The following is a 16598-nucleotide window of genomic DNA, read 5'->3' as shown; positions in this document are numbered from 1 at the left end:
TATGGTACTGCGATGCACCCAGCATCCTTAGCATCCTCGCTCTCAGTAGGATGTTTGAATGGAAAAGGGCCCCTCCTCCTCCTCCTCCACCCAGATTCCTTGGTGCAGCTTTATGATGCAAAATGCTCCATAGGGAGAATATGACTCTAGTGCTGAGGAGGCCAGTTAGAAGACTCACAAGGTCGCTGGGATGCTGTTGTCTGACAGTGACTGCAAATGTGCCTGCATGTGAGAGCCGCAGATGTGTCACCCATCCCCCTGCTTTGACAGCTGGTCCGTTTTACAGGAATAATGAGGGTGGAGGAGACAAAACGGGACGGCCGCTAAAGAAGAAATCCTCACGTCTATCCAACATTTTCAAACGTGAGGCGTTAACGCTTTCGGTCTCTGCTGTCTCGAGCTGTCCAAACAAGCTTTGGCTAACAGTCGAAGACATTTTGAAATCTCCCATCTGTCTCTTGGAGACTTTTCTTTTTGGAAATGGATCATTTAACGACACAGAACCCTCGAAACTAACTCAAAAACCTCTGATCTGGTTAATATAGCAAAAGTAATGCCAAGGCAGTTATTTTAGGTGATGGTAGCTTTCATTTTTTTAACTTCATGAAGTGCAAACTACACCAACAAATCACTTGACTCAAAAACATACTAAAGATCACAAAATTCTAGACACGAAAACAAAATAAAAACAGAAACAAGAATCAAACTTTTCAGAAAAAAAGTAATTTCCAGTAATCAAAATGAAATTTAAAAAAACAAATATAATATAACTGTCAATGGTTGGTACTGCAGGACATCACTGATTGGATGTTTGATGATTTAGTTTTTTTCAGTCACGTCTACAATATACCCATACTTATAAAAGTTTTGGGATTTATACGGAGTATATCTAGTATCGCTTAATTCCAAAAACATTTGGTTGAAATTATGGACAAATGTCAGCATCCAATCATTGTTCCTACCTTCTCCGGTTCCTTATTTGTGTTAATTTTCTAACATTTCATTGTGATTTCTGGAAATTACTTTTGCTTTCCATAACATTTCATATTTTTGTAATTGTGTTTTGGTTTCTGGAATTTTTCTTTTATTTTTTTAAAATGTAATGTTGTTTTTTATTATTATTATTTTTGCTTTTTTAGTGGTCGTGATCTTTAATCTGTTTTTTAAACGATCTGTTGGAACTTCAGACCCATCATAATTTCACACTCTTATTACAAATGATCATCCATCTGCAAGTGACACTACCTAGTTTTTCTACAATCTTTGTATATTCAAACATTTCTATCACTTGTTTTTATAAGTTTTAGTTTTTCCAACAAGAGAAATGCCACAAAGTGAGCAAAAAGTAACCATTTTTTTTTAAGGCAAAAAGGCAAATATGTGACAGTTTCCCAATATTTACTTCCAGTCAAAATCTATGTAATTGAGTACGGTGAATATTTATTTTTCTGAAGAGGGAATTAATTAAATACCATTTTCTTATGAGTGCTAAAAGAGCAAGAGTCAGTCAATAAACAAATCATGAATGAAACATTACCAAAGCCACAGCAATTTAAACGTTATTTGCACTTGGTAAAGTTCCAGTAATACTCCAGCTGTAGATTTATGTGGAGCGTCTTATTGCTGTTAATAACTCAGACAACTACAGGAAGCACTACTGATGGTTTCCCTGCAAAGATTTAAAGGTAGCTGACTCCACGGTTGCATCGACTCAGTAATTTGTATAAATTTTGATGCTTTTTTTTTTTGTTATTTGATTTTAACAGCTTTTCAAATCTATTTTGATTGCAATAAATTAAAAAGTTTACATTTGTGCTTCAGCTTGTTTTTAATACGCAGATCAGGTACATATGTAAATATTTGTTGCTAAATTAATTCAACCTCAGTTTTTTTGTGGTATTTGTTAAAATCCTAACTCAGTTGGGCTTTGAACAACTCTGTGTGTTCATAAAATCATCCTCTGATGCCTGGCCCATGTCTGTGATTTACTTTTCCAGCATATGGGTGGATACAGTCTGCCCTCTGTGAGCATGACTCAGCCACGTGGAGCCCTTTGAGTGGGTTTGAGTTCCTCTTCGGTGGAGCAAAGGAGACAGAAAGGCACAAACTTCTGGTAGCCTACAGTCGGTTTGGATCGTGGATGACCTATCCACCAGTTCAAGGAGAAGCGAGTCAGAGCTGAAAGTCTTTAGTCAGCCTGTTAGCTCTGCATGAGCCGGTGATGCAAAACAAATTGGATCAAAGTAATGAGAAACAGGAAAACTGAGGGAAACCTTTAGTGTGGGGAGATGGACAGGAGGAGGATTATGTTATGCAACAGACCTGAGGCCCCACTCCCAAAAAGATTTAAAAATACCATTTCTCTTTCAACAAATGTTTATTGAAGCATAATATTTTTGGCCTTGCATCAGTTTCTGAGTCAAAGCTCAACACAGCACATTTTTGCAGCCTTTCCTGCTACATTACAAGCTCAAAGTGTCAGAGCGATGCACACAGAGGTGCTTTGTTTATTTTTTTAGCGGTTCAGACAGCCTTGACCGGTGGAATTCATTTCTCTTAACATGCAGAAAGGTGGAGGCCAAAAGGCCATATTTAAGATCAAAGTTGTGTTATGGTTCAAACTTAGTGTGAAAAAGGAGAAAATGCAGTAAGTGAGTTAATAAGTTGTTTTTATTTGATGTTTTTATTACCAATTTGAATTTCTGTCAACTTATAGTAAACAGAAATTTTGAGGGGGAAAAAACGAGGTTTAAGAGTGAAATCACAACTTTCTGAGTTGTTTTTTCTTCTCTGAAGTTACATGATGCTTTAAATTAATACCAACTATATGGTTTTGTATTATAAAATGGTACCCAGTGGTCTTTTAGTCATTATTTTGGAGTTTTCAGCCAGCATAAAAAAGCCTGTGTTGTTTTTTCGGACATTTTCTATAGAGCAGCAGAAACTAGAAGAAAGAACAAAAAGTTTCTGAGAGCCGTATGATTTCTTTGGTTCATTTGATCAGCCTTAGATACTAAACTTCTCTGAAAAATGTAAGCTTTGATGCTGCATAGTGGGGTTGTGGTTTTTCTCACAGTGGGATAACCCTGATTCAAATCCCAATTGGGTGCTTTATACGTGGAGTTCCTCCCGTGCCTGTGTGGTGGGTTCTCTGGCTTCCTCCCACAGTCCAAAAACATATTTTATAGGTTAATTTATATCTCTAAATTGTTCCTTAGGTGTGTATGTGAGCGTGTTGTCCTGCAACAGACAAGCGACCTGTTCAGCGTGGACTTCACCTTCACCCAACAGTGTTGACTCCAGCAGCTCCATGATCCTGACAGGGACTGAGCGGGTTCTGAAGATGGATACATGGATGAATGCATTATAGCTGTGATTGTGGTTAAAAAAAAAAAAAAAAAAAGACCATGTCAATCCACATGTTTCTGCTGTCAGACACAGAGTGTAGTATCAGGAAGAGCAGATGGAAAGGAGACACCTGCTGCTACATCACTTGTTGGGGTGTTTCCAGGTGCACAGCATGTCCGACCTTTTCAACTCATTTACAGCAGTAAAGCTGAGTCAAGGAAAAGATGAAAATCAGATCTTTACCTTGAAAATAGAATACAGAATCATCCAATCTTATAAAACATATTGATTTTTTTTTCAGGCAACCAAAAGTCTTTTCTGTCATTTTTTATCAGAAGATTTCTTTATTTTAGTTTTTAAAGTTCAAATTTTGGGCAGTTTTTTACATCATCTTTTGTGAAATTAGTTTTTTTTTATAACAATTTTTAAAATGAAAATGTGATAAATACGTTGGTATTAACATAGAAATTGATTCAGCATTTTAGCTGTAAAACCAAACCCCATACAAGATGTTTTCTATATCGACATTGAATCAACTTTGTGGTTTCCTAAATGTCAGGTAAGACAACATAAGGGACATAGGAACTTGAGAACCTAAATGTTAAGTGAAATATGTAAATTAAAATCTTTACTTTTAACGTGTACCTTTATTTTAAATTATTTAAAGATGACTTTATGTACAACATAGCTTAAGGTTATTTGGATATTTTACCTTTGGGGAAAAGGTCTTAATCCAGTATAATTTTCAAAAATGCTGTTCCTCAAAACTACTTTAAATTACATTGTTTCTTTTTTTTCAATGTTCAGACTCCTTATGTTAGGAAAATTTTGCAAGAAAAGTCATGCAGTCATGTAGGCCTGGCAGCTTCCAGCAGGATTTGGTTTCTCAGCAAGTATCTGGTGAAATCAGGAAGTGTGTCTTCTGTGCTCCTGTAAAGAATGATGACCACAGCATCATGGATTTATAGGATGCTTTAAGATGGTTTTGTGGCTGCAAGGGAAAGAATAGCTGGTATTTAGAAAAAAAAAAAATTGATAAACTTAAAATGGATGTTTTTTTTTTTTTTAGAAAATCAATTAAAGTTGTGAATATTTTTTTCTTTGAGGTGCTTTTTTGCAACCTGCTTTCAGTTTGCCTTTATTGAAAGAATTCACAAATTTGTCAAGAAAGTTCTACTTTTGTTATTTTCAGTTATGTGAGTTTAAGTTATGCATACATTTTTTTAAAACTCTGTTTTAAATAAAAATGTCAAAAATAATGCACCCCCCATTGGATAACTCAATGTAGATTTAGTATCTTTCATATGTCACACTGAACTATTATGCTAACAGCATTGCTTCATATCCGTCAGGTGGCTGCTTTTACAATGAATGAATTTCTGTAGTTTTGTTTTGTTTTTTCTTCAGAGTCTAATTTCAAACATGTGCTTTAGATTACTGATGTAACCTGGTTAGAGTAATTGTGCAGCCATGTTGTGTACATTCCGACATGCAGTGATTGCATTGTTTCCGACACGTTAAAGCGTTTAAATGAAGTTGCGTGCTGCAGTGATGCTTGTTTGTTTTAATCGCTTGAGAATCTGAGTGTCATCTTTTACTGATCTATGCTTTGTTTTCTGCTGGTCAGTGCAACCGTCACTCTGCAGCTGTTGTTGCTGCATTACTGGTCTTTAGTTAAAGCTGTTTATTTGTTCTGAGTTTGTCCTCCTTGCCGCTCATGTGATCAGTAAAGGAAGCTGGGATGTTCGTTGACAGACAGCAACAATGGCCAGTTATGTGTCGCAGGAGCTGTGGGGAGCGTCGGGCAGCTCTGCTTGTGTCTGCAGACACAGTGGGATGGTTCTGGTCTGGGGCAACTTCCTTAAAGAGTTAGACTCTGGTCTTGTGGCATGTGTGGTTTGGGGCATCTAAAAAACCAGCAGACACACAGCATGAGGTAAAGGCTGGGTTCTAGGACAAGATGAACATGAACCGGGAGTTGGAGTATATGTTCGTTCAAGTAAGTTTTTTTTAATGTTCCTTTTCAGCTTTGAGTAGACCAAAAATGTCTGCTGATTTCAGTAAAAAGTACCTTAAATATTATAAGAATACTGGTTCTAAATAATACATTTAAATAGATTATTATTGTTTTGAAGCTGCACTAAGTTATCATTTTAGTGTTCAAACCGTTCGATGCTCTGAACATGAATTAAACGTATTGTCACTGTAAATGGAGCATTTACTGACACACCCTACAAAGAGCTTTAATCGCAGAAATCAGTGAGGAAATAAAACCTTCCAATACGAAACAAATCAGTGTTTAGTTTCTCCTGATTTCTAGTGTCTGAGTGGATATCGATGGACAAAATGTGACCACCGGAAGACTAGTTTGTCATCGGGGACCACCTTTATACTCACAACTGGTTACATCCAGTCAAAATGGAAAGATATTTTCTTTTTAATAAAAATCTTACTCTGTTTTTGTTTGTACATAGGTATTCATATTATTCTGTTTCTTCAGCTTATTTGTATCCAAAAGTTTGTCTTATAACAAGTGTAGGTTCTAAATTCACCCCTAAAGAGCTGCTTAGTCATTGGCTTCTTTGCCGTAAATAATCCATCATATCTTCTTGACTTTAAAACTGGGTTGTATTCTCCTAATTCTTTCAATATTACGTGATGCAAACAGCGGGTATTCTTGAACCGCATTCCGCTCCCCTTTTGTAATGTTTTAAACTGAATAGAGCTACTCTGTCAGACTAATGCGATTAATAACTAAGTTGCATCATAGTCTCTTAGTGATATTAGTCATCTCTGACAGTCACTTGACTACATATGTGCTAGTTGGGCCCTTTTTTATGTCAAGAGATATCATTGTTACAGATTGTTGAGGATTCCTCCATCCACTCTGGAGCAGCACAGAAATCTGCGTCTTGGCGTCATGCAGTGTCTGCCCAGCTGAGCAGAAAAACAGCAGATTCTCACATGAGTGGCATCATGTGACGAGGCCTATGCGGGCCCCGACTTCATTGGCTGCTTGTAACTCGGCCAATAGAGCCTCAGACGGTTTTTAGCATACCATTGTTGCTGTCTAGGTGGTTGCCTCTGTCGGTGCGTACTGTAAAATGTATTAAGGTTTTAATCTTTTTTCCACTTGATTCACTTTAGTCTGGATTCCCTTCATTCTTTTGTTGAAGAAAAAAAAACATTAATTTAGCCTCAATTATTGGCTGCTGCTGCACAACTTTGCATGTAAAGAAGTGGTGTATTAGGCATGATTGAATGAGAGTTGTTCAGGCAGAAAAGATGTCAGCATCTCTGCGTTACAGACGCCAGAGTGTCTGGTATATTTTCTGTCTGAGAACAACCTTCTCTTACAGGTTACAATTAGCATCGATTTGCAGGTTTTTTTTATGGAATGATTATCATTGAAATGTGATGCGTCAGCTGGCTCTGGCAGCGTGGGGAAGTAAACAGTCAGTTGTAGAGACCTGAGATGAGGCTCCGACTAAGCAGCCACAGCAGGCCAGAGGTCCTCCAGTTCAAAAGTGAAAGGTCCAAGCTAAGCCTTTCTAATCGGCCGTTTACTTTGAGGAGATTTGTAAACACATATGTCCCGCCCCACCGGCAAAGCTGTACACAACTAACACATATACATTTAAGGGTGTTTTAAAAATACATAGTTTAGAAGTTCAGTCTAGTTGATTTTGTTGCTGTAGCATCTTCATTAAAAACTTTCATTGAAAAAAAAATCTTGTCCTTAAAGGCTCAAAGATTTATGTTGAATGACCTCTAAAAGGAAATGTGAATTTTCCTTGCATTAAATGTTGGAGGCTCTGCGTCCATGTTTCTGCCTGTCATTGTGTGGCCATATGTTGCCGCAATAAAACACCGGTAAAGATTACTTGGATGGGATTAGCTGGTGTTAAACCTTGAGTTAACGTAACCCGACTCCTTTGTTCACTTAAACTGGGATTAGTCTTGAAGGTGCCATGTCCCTTCAAGAGCAGCTTACAATTCCATTAGACAAATCTAAAAATCATAATAATTTGTGTTACTACCAGGATTTTCCTGGACTTTGTTGTTAATCATCTGTTGCTAAATTTGTAATTTAGTGAAGCATATTTCTGAATGCATTAACACATTCAAGTATGCTTCTTGTTTGCTTTAAGATAAATGTGCATTTATAGTAATCACCTGCTGAGGTGAGTCCCTATCCAGATGGCTCATATTTTCAGGGCTGTGAGGTTTTTATTTTCAGTGGTAATAGAACAAAATGGTGTCAAAACGTGTCATTTACAAGCTTCCCGCCTTGTATTCAGTCAGCTCCCTTGTCTCTGAAACTGAGAAGGCTGCTCAAGAGAGAGTTTCAGAGATCATTAAAAGCATTAAAAGCAGAGATCAAGAAAGACTGGATACGTTTTGTGAAATTCAAATTTTGCATTTTTAAAGAATTCTAATCCAGACTTACATGGACGGAAAATAAAACGCAATCAAACTTAGCAAAGGGTAGAAGCAACAACAAAAGGTCCACAATTGGAGTCTTGACTTTAAACTGAATGTCTTTCTAGAGACATTTCATTCAAGTGGTTTCATGATGAAGCCATCTGGATGAGTGAAAAGATTTTATGTTCAGATGCCAAGACAGTTGAGTGGTGAAATGTCAGAGTGATGGAAACATTTTAAGAAATAATTTTTATTAGGAATACTAATATTTTACTGCTATAAATCTATTTTAAGTGTTCATACCTGGGTGATCTCTTAGAAAAAAGGATTAGCTCCAGCTCCCGGGTTCTAAGACTAGACAAATAACAAAGAAGAGCACACTTTGTGGTTGGCCCCAAATGCTCATCAACAATGGAACAGCTTCAACTTCAGAAAGGATTGTGTTAAGGAATAAAGAGGAGACTCACTATTGGACTGTAGAGTTCACACCAGAGCTTATTTCCTTGTAATACTCGTATTTGTTTGAGTGTGAAATCTCCTCTAAACTATGGTATGGACTCCAACCAATCATACTCTGGTTCTCCTAAAAGAGACAGTCTCATCTCATATGGAGCTATGTAATAGTGTTAATGCACATAAATGACAAAGTGACTTGACAAACAAACATTTAGATTATGAATAAAAAACTGTTTCCAGTTTGAACTTAATAAAGTTTAACGAATGAAAAGTTGGAGAATTATCTTCAGTAAAATGCTGAGTGTCATTAACATACTGAATTAATTTAATTTTGATTCCACAGTTTAATTTGGTTCTCAATTTAATAAATTTTTCGCATAACCTGTGGTTTAAATTGAACAAAAGTAGAACTTTTAATTAAAACATTTAGTTATTTCATTTGATACATTTAAAGTTTTTCTTTGCTTGAAAAAACATACTTCAAAGGAATAAAGATTGATTTAAAAATCAATGAATTGATTAAAACATGGTTTTACTCCAGTCCTTTTTAATAACCATGGTGCTGTGAGTTGATGGAAGCCTTTTTTGCATGATAGCCAGAGAACTCGTGAGACTCGGCTTAAAACATTTTGTTTGGTAAACATGTCTGTATGAATTACATATATTGGTATTACATGTTTATTGAAATTCTTTAATCCTAAATAAGGTGTACAGCTGATGGTTTCTGCACTTTCTTTGAGCCATACCTTCCAGATCATTGCAACACTCAGTTAGTCTTACATTGTGTCTGACTGTTTCGGATTAGAGCGCCCATAAAGGACCGTATGATGACATACATTATGATGTCATGCAAGGGAAAATGCATCTATCCTGCTGAAAAAGAATGATCATGGTTGTCATTCTTGAAAAGAAAAAGCACTGCACAGCAGATATATTTTTTTCATTTTCGTTGTATATGTTGCTAAATGGAAATGCTTTTCGTGCTTTGCTTTTTTTAATTCATTTCCTGGTCACCATCTATTCATCCTGCCCTCCATCATCCTTTTGGGTAAACAGAGCGGCGATGCCCCGATTCATTTGTCTCCAACTTTTAGGCTCTCCTCTTTTTTAGCTTGTGTTTTCATTGCGGAACACGATGTCCTTAAGGTCTGTCAGCGTGAGTGTCTGCATTACAACCTTCAGCTCTCCTTTTCCCTAACCCAGGGGAATTTGTTGGTATATAAATATGATTTATCGTCCTTGCATTTGAAATACAGTATAGCTCTTTCTCATTCTCACTATTGCCACTGTGCCCGAGAGTGTGTGAAAGACAGGAAAAAATGAACTGCTTGGTTATATATTTCACTTCAAATAAGGATAATCAGTTTTTCACTTTGTGATGTGTGAAACGAGCACGAGTGCATATGTGTAGGTGTGTGGTGTGATTATCGGGATCAGGAAGTGTGCTCAGTAGCGCAGTGATGCATCAGCGAGGTGTGATGCTGCTCAAAACTCACTGATGCTATTTTTAGCCCTCCTTTTCCTGCAGCTATCCCTTCTGCCTGCATCCCTTTGTTGCTAGGAGGCCGACTGCTGGCAGGATCTCCTGCAAAATTGTTCAATCAAAAAAAGAGGAAATGAAAAAAACTCAAAGTTTAGAATTTCAGAATGAGCTCTTTTTTATCATTTTGTTTATGCACAAGCACCTTGTGGTGTATATGAGTCATGTGAATTTGGTGTTGTATATTTTAAAGCTACATGACTGCTTTAAAAAGAAGACAGAAAATATGGCTCTAAAATCATAATAATCCAGTAAAACATTTATTCAAATGTTAGTTGATTATTTTCTTCAATTTTTCTAAAAGTTGATACAGCATTAACATTCCTTTTTATTGCTTTGCTGGTCATTGAAAAGCTTTTTACACATTTAAAAACAACTAATAGATGATTCTATTCATTCATTCAATGTTCTTTTTGTAATATTTTGATTTGGGAAAACAACAGTAGTCTAAATTTTACTAAACTAAAATGTAAATTGATTCAGTACCCAGGTATTCATCTCTGAGTCACACTCGTTACATTTTTTGATAAAGATGTTCTGGATTATTTAAGGTCTCATTCAAAATGAACCAATCAACTAATAATTGTATCAGCAACAACAAATTGTGATATAATTTAAATTGTTAAAATGAATCGTCACACCCCTAATATTTAACATCAAACAAATAAATCAGTGAATTTAAATTTTTTTAAAGAGAGAAAGTGGTGCTATATTTTCTCAAATTTTTTGTCTTGTAGCTGTATTTTTAGAAGAAAAATATTGCTAATATTTTATCTACTTTAATTGCAGTTTGACATCTTGGTTTATAAAATTTATATTTAGAAATTTTAGTTTTTGTATTATTTATTGCTGTTATTAAAACAAAAAACAGACACATACTTGATACTATTTCATTTTCCTTGTTTTTTTTACTATAAAGAACTAGTTGGATGCAAAACGGGCAAGGAGACATGGTTGGTTTTAAATTTACCCAATCATTTCAGAGAAGAGTGATTCATCTTCACTGACATGACTCAGCTATTTGTGTCTAAATCGAGTTGAACCTGTTGGTTTCTATCCTTTTTATGAATGGCCACAGCAGTACCTGTATGTTCCATGGTTTAAAAAAAAGATAAACCCTAAAAAGTAAATGAGAGCTCTAGTAGCTTATTTTCCTAAATTCCTGAGTCATTGTAGTTGGTTCTATCTTGACAAAGATAACGTCAGAGACTGACATTATCTTTGTCAAATTTGTCTTTCAACTGCTGTTAATTGTAGATATTTGTTCGAAGTCAGGAGATTATTACATTTTTTTTATTTGAATCTAAAAATGAACCAAAACAGGCAACAACCCCCCCCCCCCCCATGAGTTTTTGGGCTGCACAAATTTCAACCATGAAAAACGACAAAAGCGGAAGCCTCAAGCTCTTTTACAGTCTTAAAGACACTAACTGAAGGCTGTTTGTGGTGTTAAGGGAATTCATGGTCAGATCCTTGGTTTTTTCCTCTAAGAAATCACGTGCAAAGACGAATGATCCCTGAAGGTATTCAGCCAAACATCATATGTTTTTCCTTTTTGTCTTAAAGGTTGTTCTGTAATCGCCAGATGTTCCGCTGGTTCACCCCGTTTCCCTTGTGACTGCTTATCAATCAGATAAAATCTGACAGAATAACTGAGTGTTTCCTCTCATATTCAAGTAGTATTAAGGCTTTGTAAACCAAAGAGCTTTACTTGTTATGGCTTATCTTCTTGAAGAGTTGTGCATTTTAGATAAACTTAGTTGTTATTTATGTATTTGTCTTAGGGCTGCACAATAAACAATACAGGTATTGGTTAAAATGAAAACTTCTGATAAGTCTTGCTTGTATAATTTTGCTTTGACCACATGGCCTCTAATACACCTGCAAAAGACTTAAGCATGTTAACCATGTGGTGAAGGCCCATCAGTTTACCTGTATCATCTACACATCCACTCTAAAATATCACAGCTTCTTCTATTTTAACCACATTTACATCGAGCCCCAACATTTGGTGTGTATATACTGTATTTTCCAGTGTGTAAGTTTAGCCAGTGGTGCAACTTATACTTATTATGGCCCGCAGCAGCAGTCTACTGACTGCAAGTTTGTGATTTTTTTTTTTTCAACATAAATAAGCTCATATATTTGTTATTTTTCCATTAGCAACACGTTGCCCTTTAGTGGCTGTTTCCGCTAACAACCACTAGAGAGTGCTGTATTTTTTTTCAACAGTGCCAGAAGAAGAAGTGTCGTCCAAAACCAACATGGAGGAGAATCGGATTGTTTTTCTTTTAAATGTGGATGTGTTTCTCATTTGCATTATTATTCTTGTTTTTATTTTTTGCCATGGCAAATCAAAAAGTGCTGTTTTCTTCTTCTTGAATATACCTTTTTTTTCTCCTGCAATTTATACTCTGGTGCAATTTATAATCCAGAAAATACAGTAAAAAAAAAAAAGTTTACACATGGAATAATGGTTGCCAGTGTATCTTAAAACATCAACATGTTGAATGTAGATAAACATCAAAAATCTGCCGTCCCAAATTCATCTATTTTCATGTGTTTAAATCTGGGGACCATTCCCACTCATGACTGTAGGCTCCTCATACAGTAATTGCATGTTTTCATGGGTTATTTTGAATAATTTAGGTACAAATTTCCATCTGCATGGCAGCACAAAGCTGTTCAGTCATATGAGAGGACGGCACTGCGGTGAAAGGGTGGGGTTGGAGTCCAATGGTTCACTTCAGCTAACATAACCAAACACTGTAAACCAAACGGTATGAAAAATAGGCTTGGAAATATGCTTTGTTTCTATGAATTTCCTGAAATATTTTGGTCAACGTATTCTGTGATTATTGATATCTGGAGGAAAGAGAGTCAGACTGTCCCTGCTACCATTGGATGAGGATAAAGGGGAGGAAGCACAAACCCACTTTATTTAAGAAGTGGTGGTGAAGTTTTGGGAAATGGTGATGTCATGATTCAGATGATCGGTAGTAAAGCATGGTGTTGTGCCCTCCACAATGAGGTCTTTTTTGGCCTCCAAGATTGTCATCAGCAGTTTATGCAACGAGGTGCAGTGAAATCCAAGTCAAACTAGAACAAATGCTCTCATCGTCATGAGCTTCTCAGTCTCAAGTCAAGGTTTTTCAATGGAAGATCTTATCGGTTGTGGCTGTAAAAAAAAAAAAAAGTCTGTTTCCTTTTGAATATTTTTGTGAGTTTTAACTGTGAATGTTTGACAGCTTATCCCTAGATTTTTGTGTCTTCACTTTTATATTCAGTTTGATGTCACTCTCAATACCTAAAACACATGTTTAAACTACACTGGCAGAAATTTCTACATTTAGTGTCAATTGTTCTAAAAAAGCCTTTCTATCCACTCCAGTTTTGGGTTTGATATTTCCATTTTTTTTAAAAACATTCAAAGTTTTCTAGACATTTCCTGTTTATCTTTCCAGTTTCTGCTGTTCTTTTGCATGTGGTCTGCAAGTTTTATATGCATAAATGTAGCATTAATATCAGTGAGTGGATTTCTCCAACATGTGACTGGTAGTGGTTATCATAGCTCCTCTGCATGTCTGATCAGCCTGCAGTCACACGTTTCTAAGAGAGCCAGACGGTTTAGGGTTATGACTATGAGATATCCACAACCGCATTCTTCAGCTGTCATGAGCTGCTCCATAGTTTGTTCCCACCGCTTTGCTGACCATTATGAGCTGTTTGCTCATGACTGGGGAAAACACAGACCCCAGTGTTTTCTCTGAGGTCATGCTGTTTTAACTATTAGCAGAGAGGAAGCACGAAGCTCTACTTTCATCATTCCTCCGTTTGCACTGAAATGTCTGGAAGTTAATGAAATTGCAAAACAGAAAATTGTGAAAGGGTTCACTGCAGCCATTTTTATGATAATAAAGCCTGATAGATCAGATCCAACATGTGTTATTAACTTGCACAACCACATCCTTGTTTCTAGTTATACCTGACATTTTTTTCTCTCTTTGTCTTGTCTTTTTCTTCTTTAGTCCGCTCGGGTGTGGATCCCCGACGCAGAGGAGGTGTGGAAGTCTGCTGAACTAACCAAGGACTACAAAAATGGCGAGGCCTCTCTACAGCTCATGTTGGAGGATGGAAAGGTGAGGTTGAGTAAAGGTTCTTCAAAAGTTCTGCTGTTTTTGATATTTGTTTTTTGATCAAGTTCATATAACTATTGATTATATCTAGCTATCGATTCATAAAACATATCTCTGTTTATTTTACTATAATATAAAAGCAACAAAGTGCCATCACAGCTGACAACATACTTGTGATGGCAGTAAAAATGATCAAACTATCATTATAGTCCAATGTGTGGAAACACTTTAAATTTTGCAAAGGTGTGACCATATATACCGTGTGGTATAATGTTCCCTTTCAATTATTTTGATGTGTACATTTATTTATTTATAAGTCACTCTGGTTGAATTTTTGGCTAAAGATGTCCTGGATTGATTTTAGGTCAGTGAATCGGATCGTTAAAAAGGAACCAATATGAGAACAGAAACTGCATAAGTTCCAAAAGAGAAAAAAGAAATGGTAGTTAATCTAAATTGATTGTTGCACAAATAAATATTTACAGAATAAATGGCTCATTTCATTTTTTTAATTATTTTGTAATTATTTAGATAAATATATATATAAATATATTGAAACCTCTTTATCTGGTCTTTTACTTTGTAATTTTGCGTGTTTTACTCAATTTTTTTTATGCATATTTTCCAATGTTTTCTCACAGCTTATTTGGCAAACATGTAAATGTGTGTTTTTAAAATTTTTATATTTAAATATAATTATAAATACTTCCACCCATGGGTTAATTGAGTGTAGTTTCTATTTGTCAGTATATTTTTACAGCTTTTACAGTTAAGTTTCTCTTCACTTGGCTCATGCTCAGATCATCGAGCACAAACTGGACCCGAAGACGAAGAACCTGCCTTACCTGCGGAACCCAGACATCCTGGTGGGAGAGAATGACCTCACAGCTCTCAGCTACCTCCATGAGCCGGCCGTGCTCCACAACCTCAAAGTTCGCTTCATCGACTCCAAACTTATTTACACCTACTGTGGTAAGAGTGATCTCAAGCAGTCTAATGATGCTGAACAACATTTTTATCATTGAGTATGAAGATGATTCTAAATGATCACCTCACCTGAGTCCATAAAGGAAGAACAGTTTTCTGAGTTTCTTTTTACTTTTATCTCCAACAATGGAATGAAATCCAAACTCTTTATACCAGCTGAATCATCTTACCAGCTGCATGGCTTTATAGTTAAGCAATTCTTTGACAGCTCTGTGTGACCAATGAATGTTTGTTTATTGTCTTGTTCAGCATTAAATACTGTATGCCATGCTTATCAGCTGTTTTCTCACTCCGTAAAACTCTGTTAGGAGATCTAAACATATTCTATTGTTTGTTTCTGTTTTCTAAAAGGAGGAAAGTATAATCAATGTGTGAAATTAATTGAGTCATTATAAAGTAAAATGGAGTGATTGTGGCTTTTGGTTGAATATGAAGCTGAAGAGCTTTTTTTCTCCTCTGTGTTTCGCCTTTTAGGGATTGTTCTTGTGGCCATCAACCCTTATGAGAATCTGCCAATTTATGGAACCGACATTATCAACGCCTACAGTGGTCAGAATATGGGAGACATGGATCCACATATCTTTGCCGTGGCAGAAGAGGCATACAAACAGATGGCCAGGTTAGTGTGTATGAACGTGTGTTACCTGAGCTGCATTGGTCCATCTCTCCCTGTTGCTCAGCGCTCCCTCCCTCCCTCTTTCCCTCCTTCCTTCCTAAGGAGTTTGTAGGTCAAAGCGGAGCCAAAAATAACCACATGGTGGTCTCACTTTCTGTTTCTGCTCATCTATTTTTTTTATATCAAGCACATTCACGTCATTAAAAAGGCACTTTCCCATTCACAGTAACTTAATAGGATCTTTTCTGTATTTGCTATAGAGTTACATTGGGGACATGTAGTGCCTAAAATACGTAAACCAGAAAAAAGGGTGTAAGGCTGCACCAGGAACAATGTTTGATTAAGACTTTATGTCCAGTTTTTAACTTTCTTCATTTATAAATCTTTTTTTTGTATGAACAAATAGTGTTGTGTGTTTCATTCCTATTTCTATTATTTTGCTTTACTTTAGACATCCATAGCTTCTAGCTCACTTCCTGTTGCATGTATGCTAACAATAATAGGATTCAGTCAGATACAAATATCAGAATATGTCACCTAAAGTAGGTGCCAATTTTTATTTTTGATAAATTCAAAGTTTTAGACAAGTAAAACAAAAACCAGTATTGACTGCCAGTCATCAGCTTTCATTTCTGATGAATGAACGGATGCTGGACAGGACTGCTTAGACTATGTGCAAAAGTGGAGCTTTTCTATTTGTTTTTTAATTCATTTTAAAAGAATCAAGAATCTGAAAATATGGTCGACTATTGTTGCGGCAAACTGAGGGACTTGTTTGGTTTTGCTGGTCTGCCCCACTGGCATTCACCATAGCAGGTGGAAGCAATTGAAATAATTAGGCAAAGCAGCTGATCATTGTCAGTAAGAATATCTAAAACTGCTCAGAAACACAAGATTAGAGAGAGAAGCAGAAGCTAAGCTTTGTATTGTTCTGAAAAGCTTTGCCTATGAATAGACAGCTGGTAAGAATCAGATATTTAACTTTATTTGTAACAGATTCAAATTGTTGTTTGACTTACTAAAATTACACTGCCTTTTAATTTATTGATGGCAAAGGGTAACTGTCATTGTGATTGAATTTTTTTATTTT

At 36.2% G+C, this 16598-nt stretch overlaps 1 protein-coding gene across 7 annotated transcripts in view; it reads left to right on the top strand.

Annotated features, from left to right (window-relative positions):
• Window positions 1-16598, top strand: part of myo5aa (myosin VAa) — a 54360-nt gene that overhangs the window by 877 nt on the left and 36885 nt on the right. For 6 of the 7 annotated variants that reach the window (XM_024295158.2, XM_024295157.2, XM_024295161.2 and 3 more), the window contains exons 2-4: window positions 13798-13908; window positions 14706-14877; window positions 15367-15511. In XM_024295158.2, coding sequence (XP_024150926.1) covers window positions 13798-13908; window positions 14706-14877; window positions 15367-15511 — 428 coding nt within the window. Of the gene's footprint in view, window positions 1-13797; window positions 13909-14705; window positions 14878-15366; window positions 15512-16281; window positions 16471-16598 lie in introns of those variants that run through there. The other variant, XM_024295163.2, reaches the window with a different exon arrangement.

Source organism: Oryzias melastigma, linkage group LG3 (genome assembly GCF_002922805.2).
Source record: "Oryzias melastigma strain HK-1 linkage group LG3, ASM292280v2, whole genome shotgun sequence".
Taxonomy (NCBI): Eukaryota; Metazoa; Chordata; class Actinopteri; order Beloniformes; family Adrianichthyidae; genus Oryzias; species Oryzias melastigma.
The sequence above is the reverse complement of the archived record's forward strand: the minus strand, read 5'-3'. Positions and strand labels throughout refer to the sequence as shown.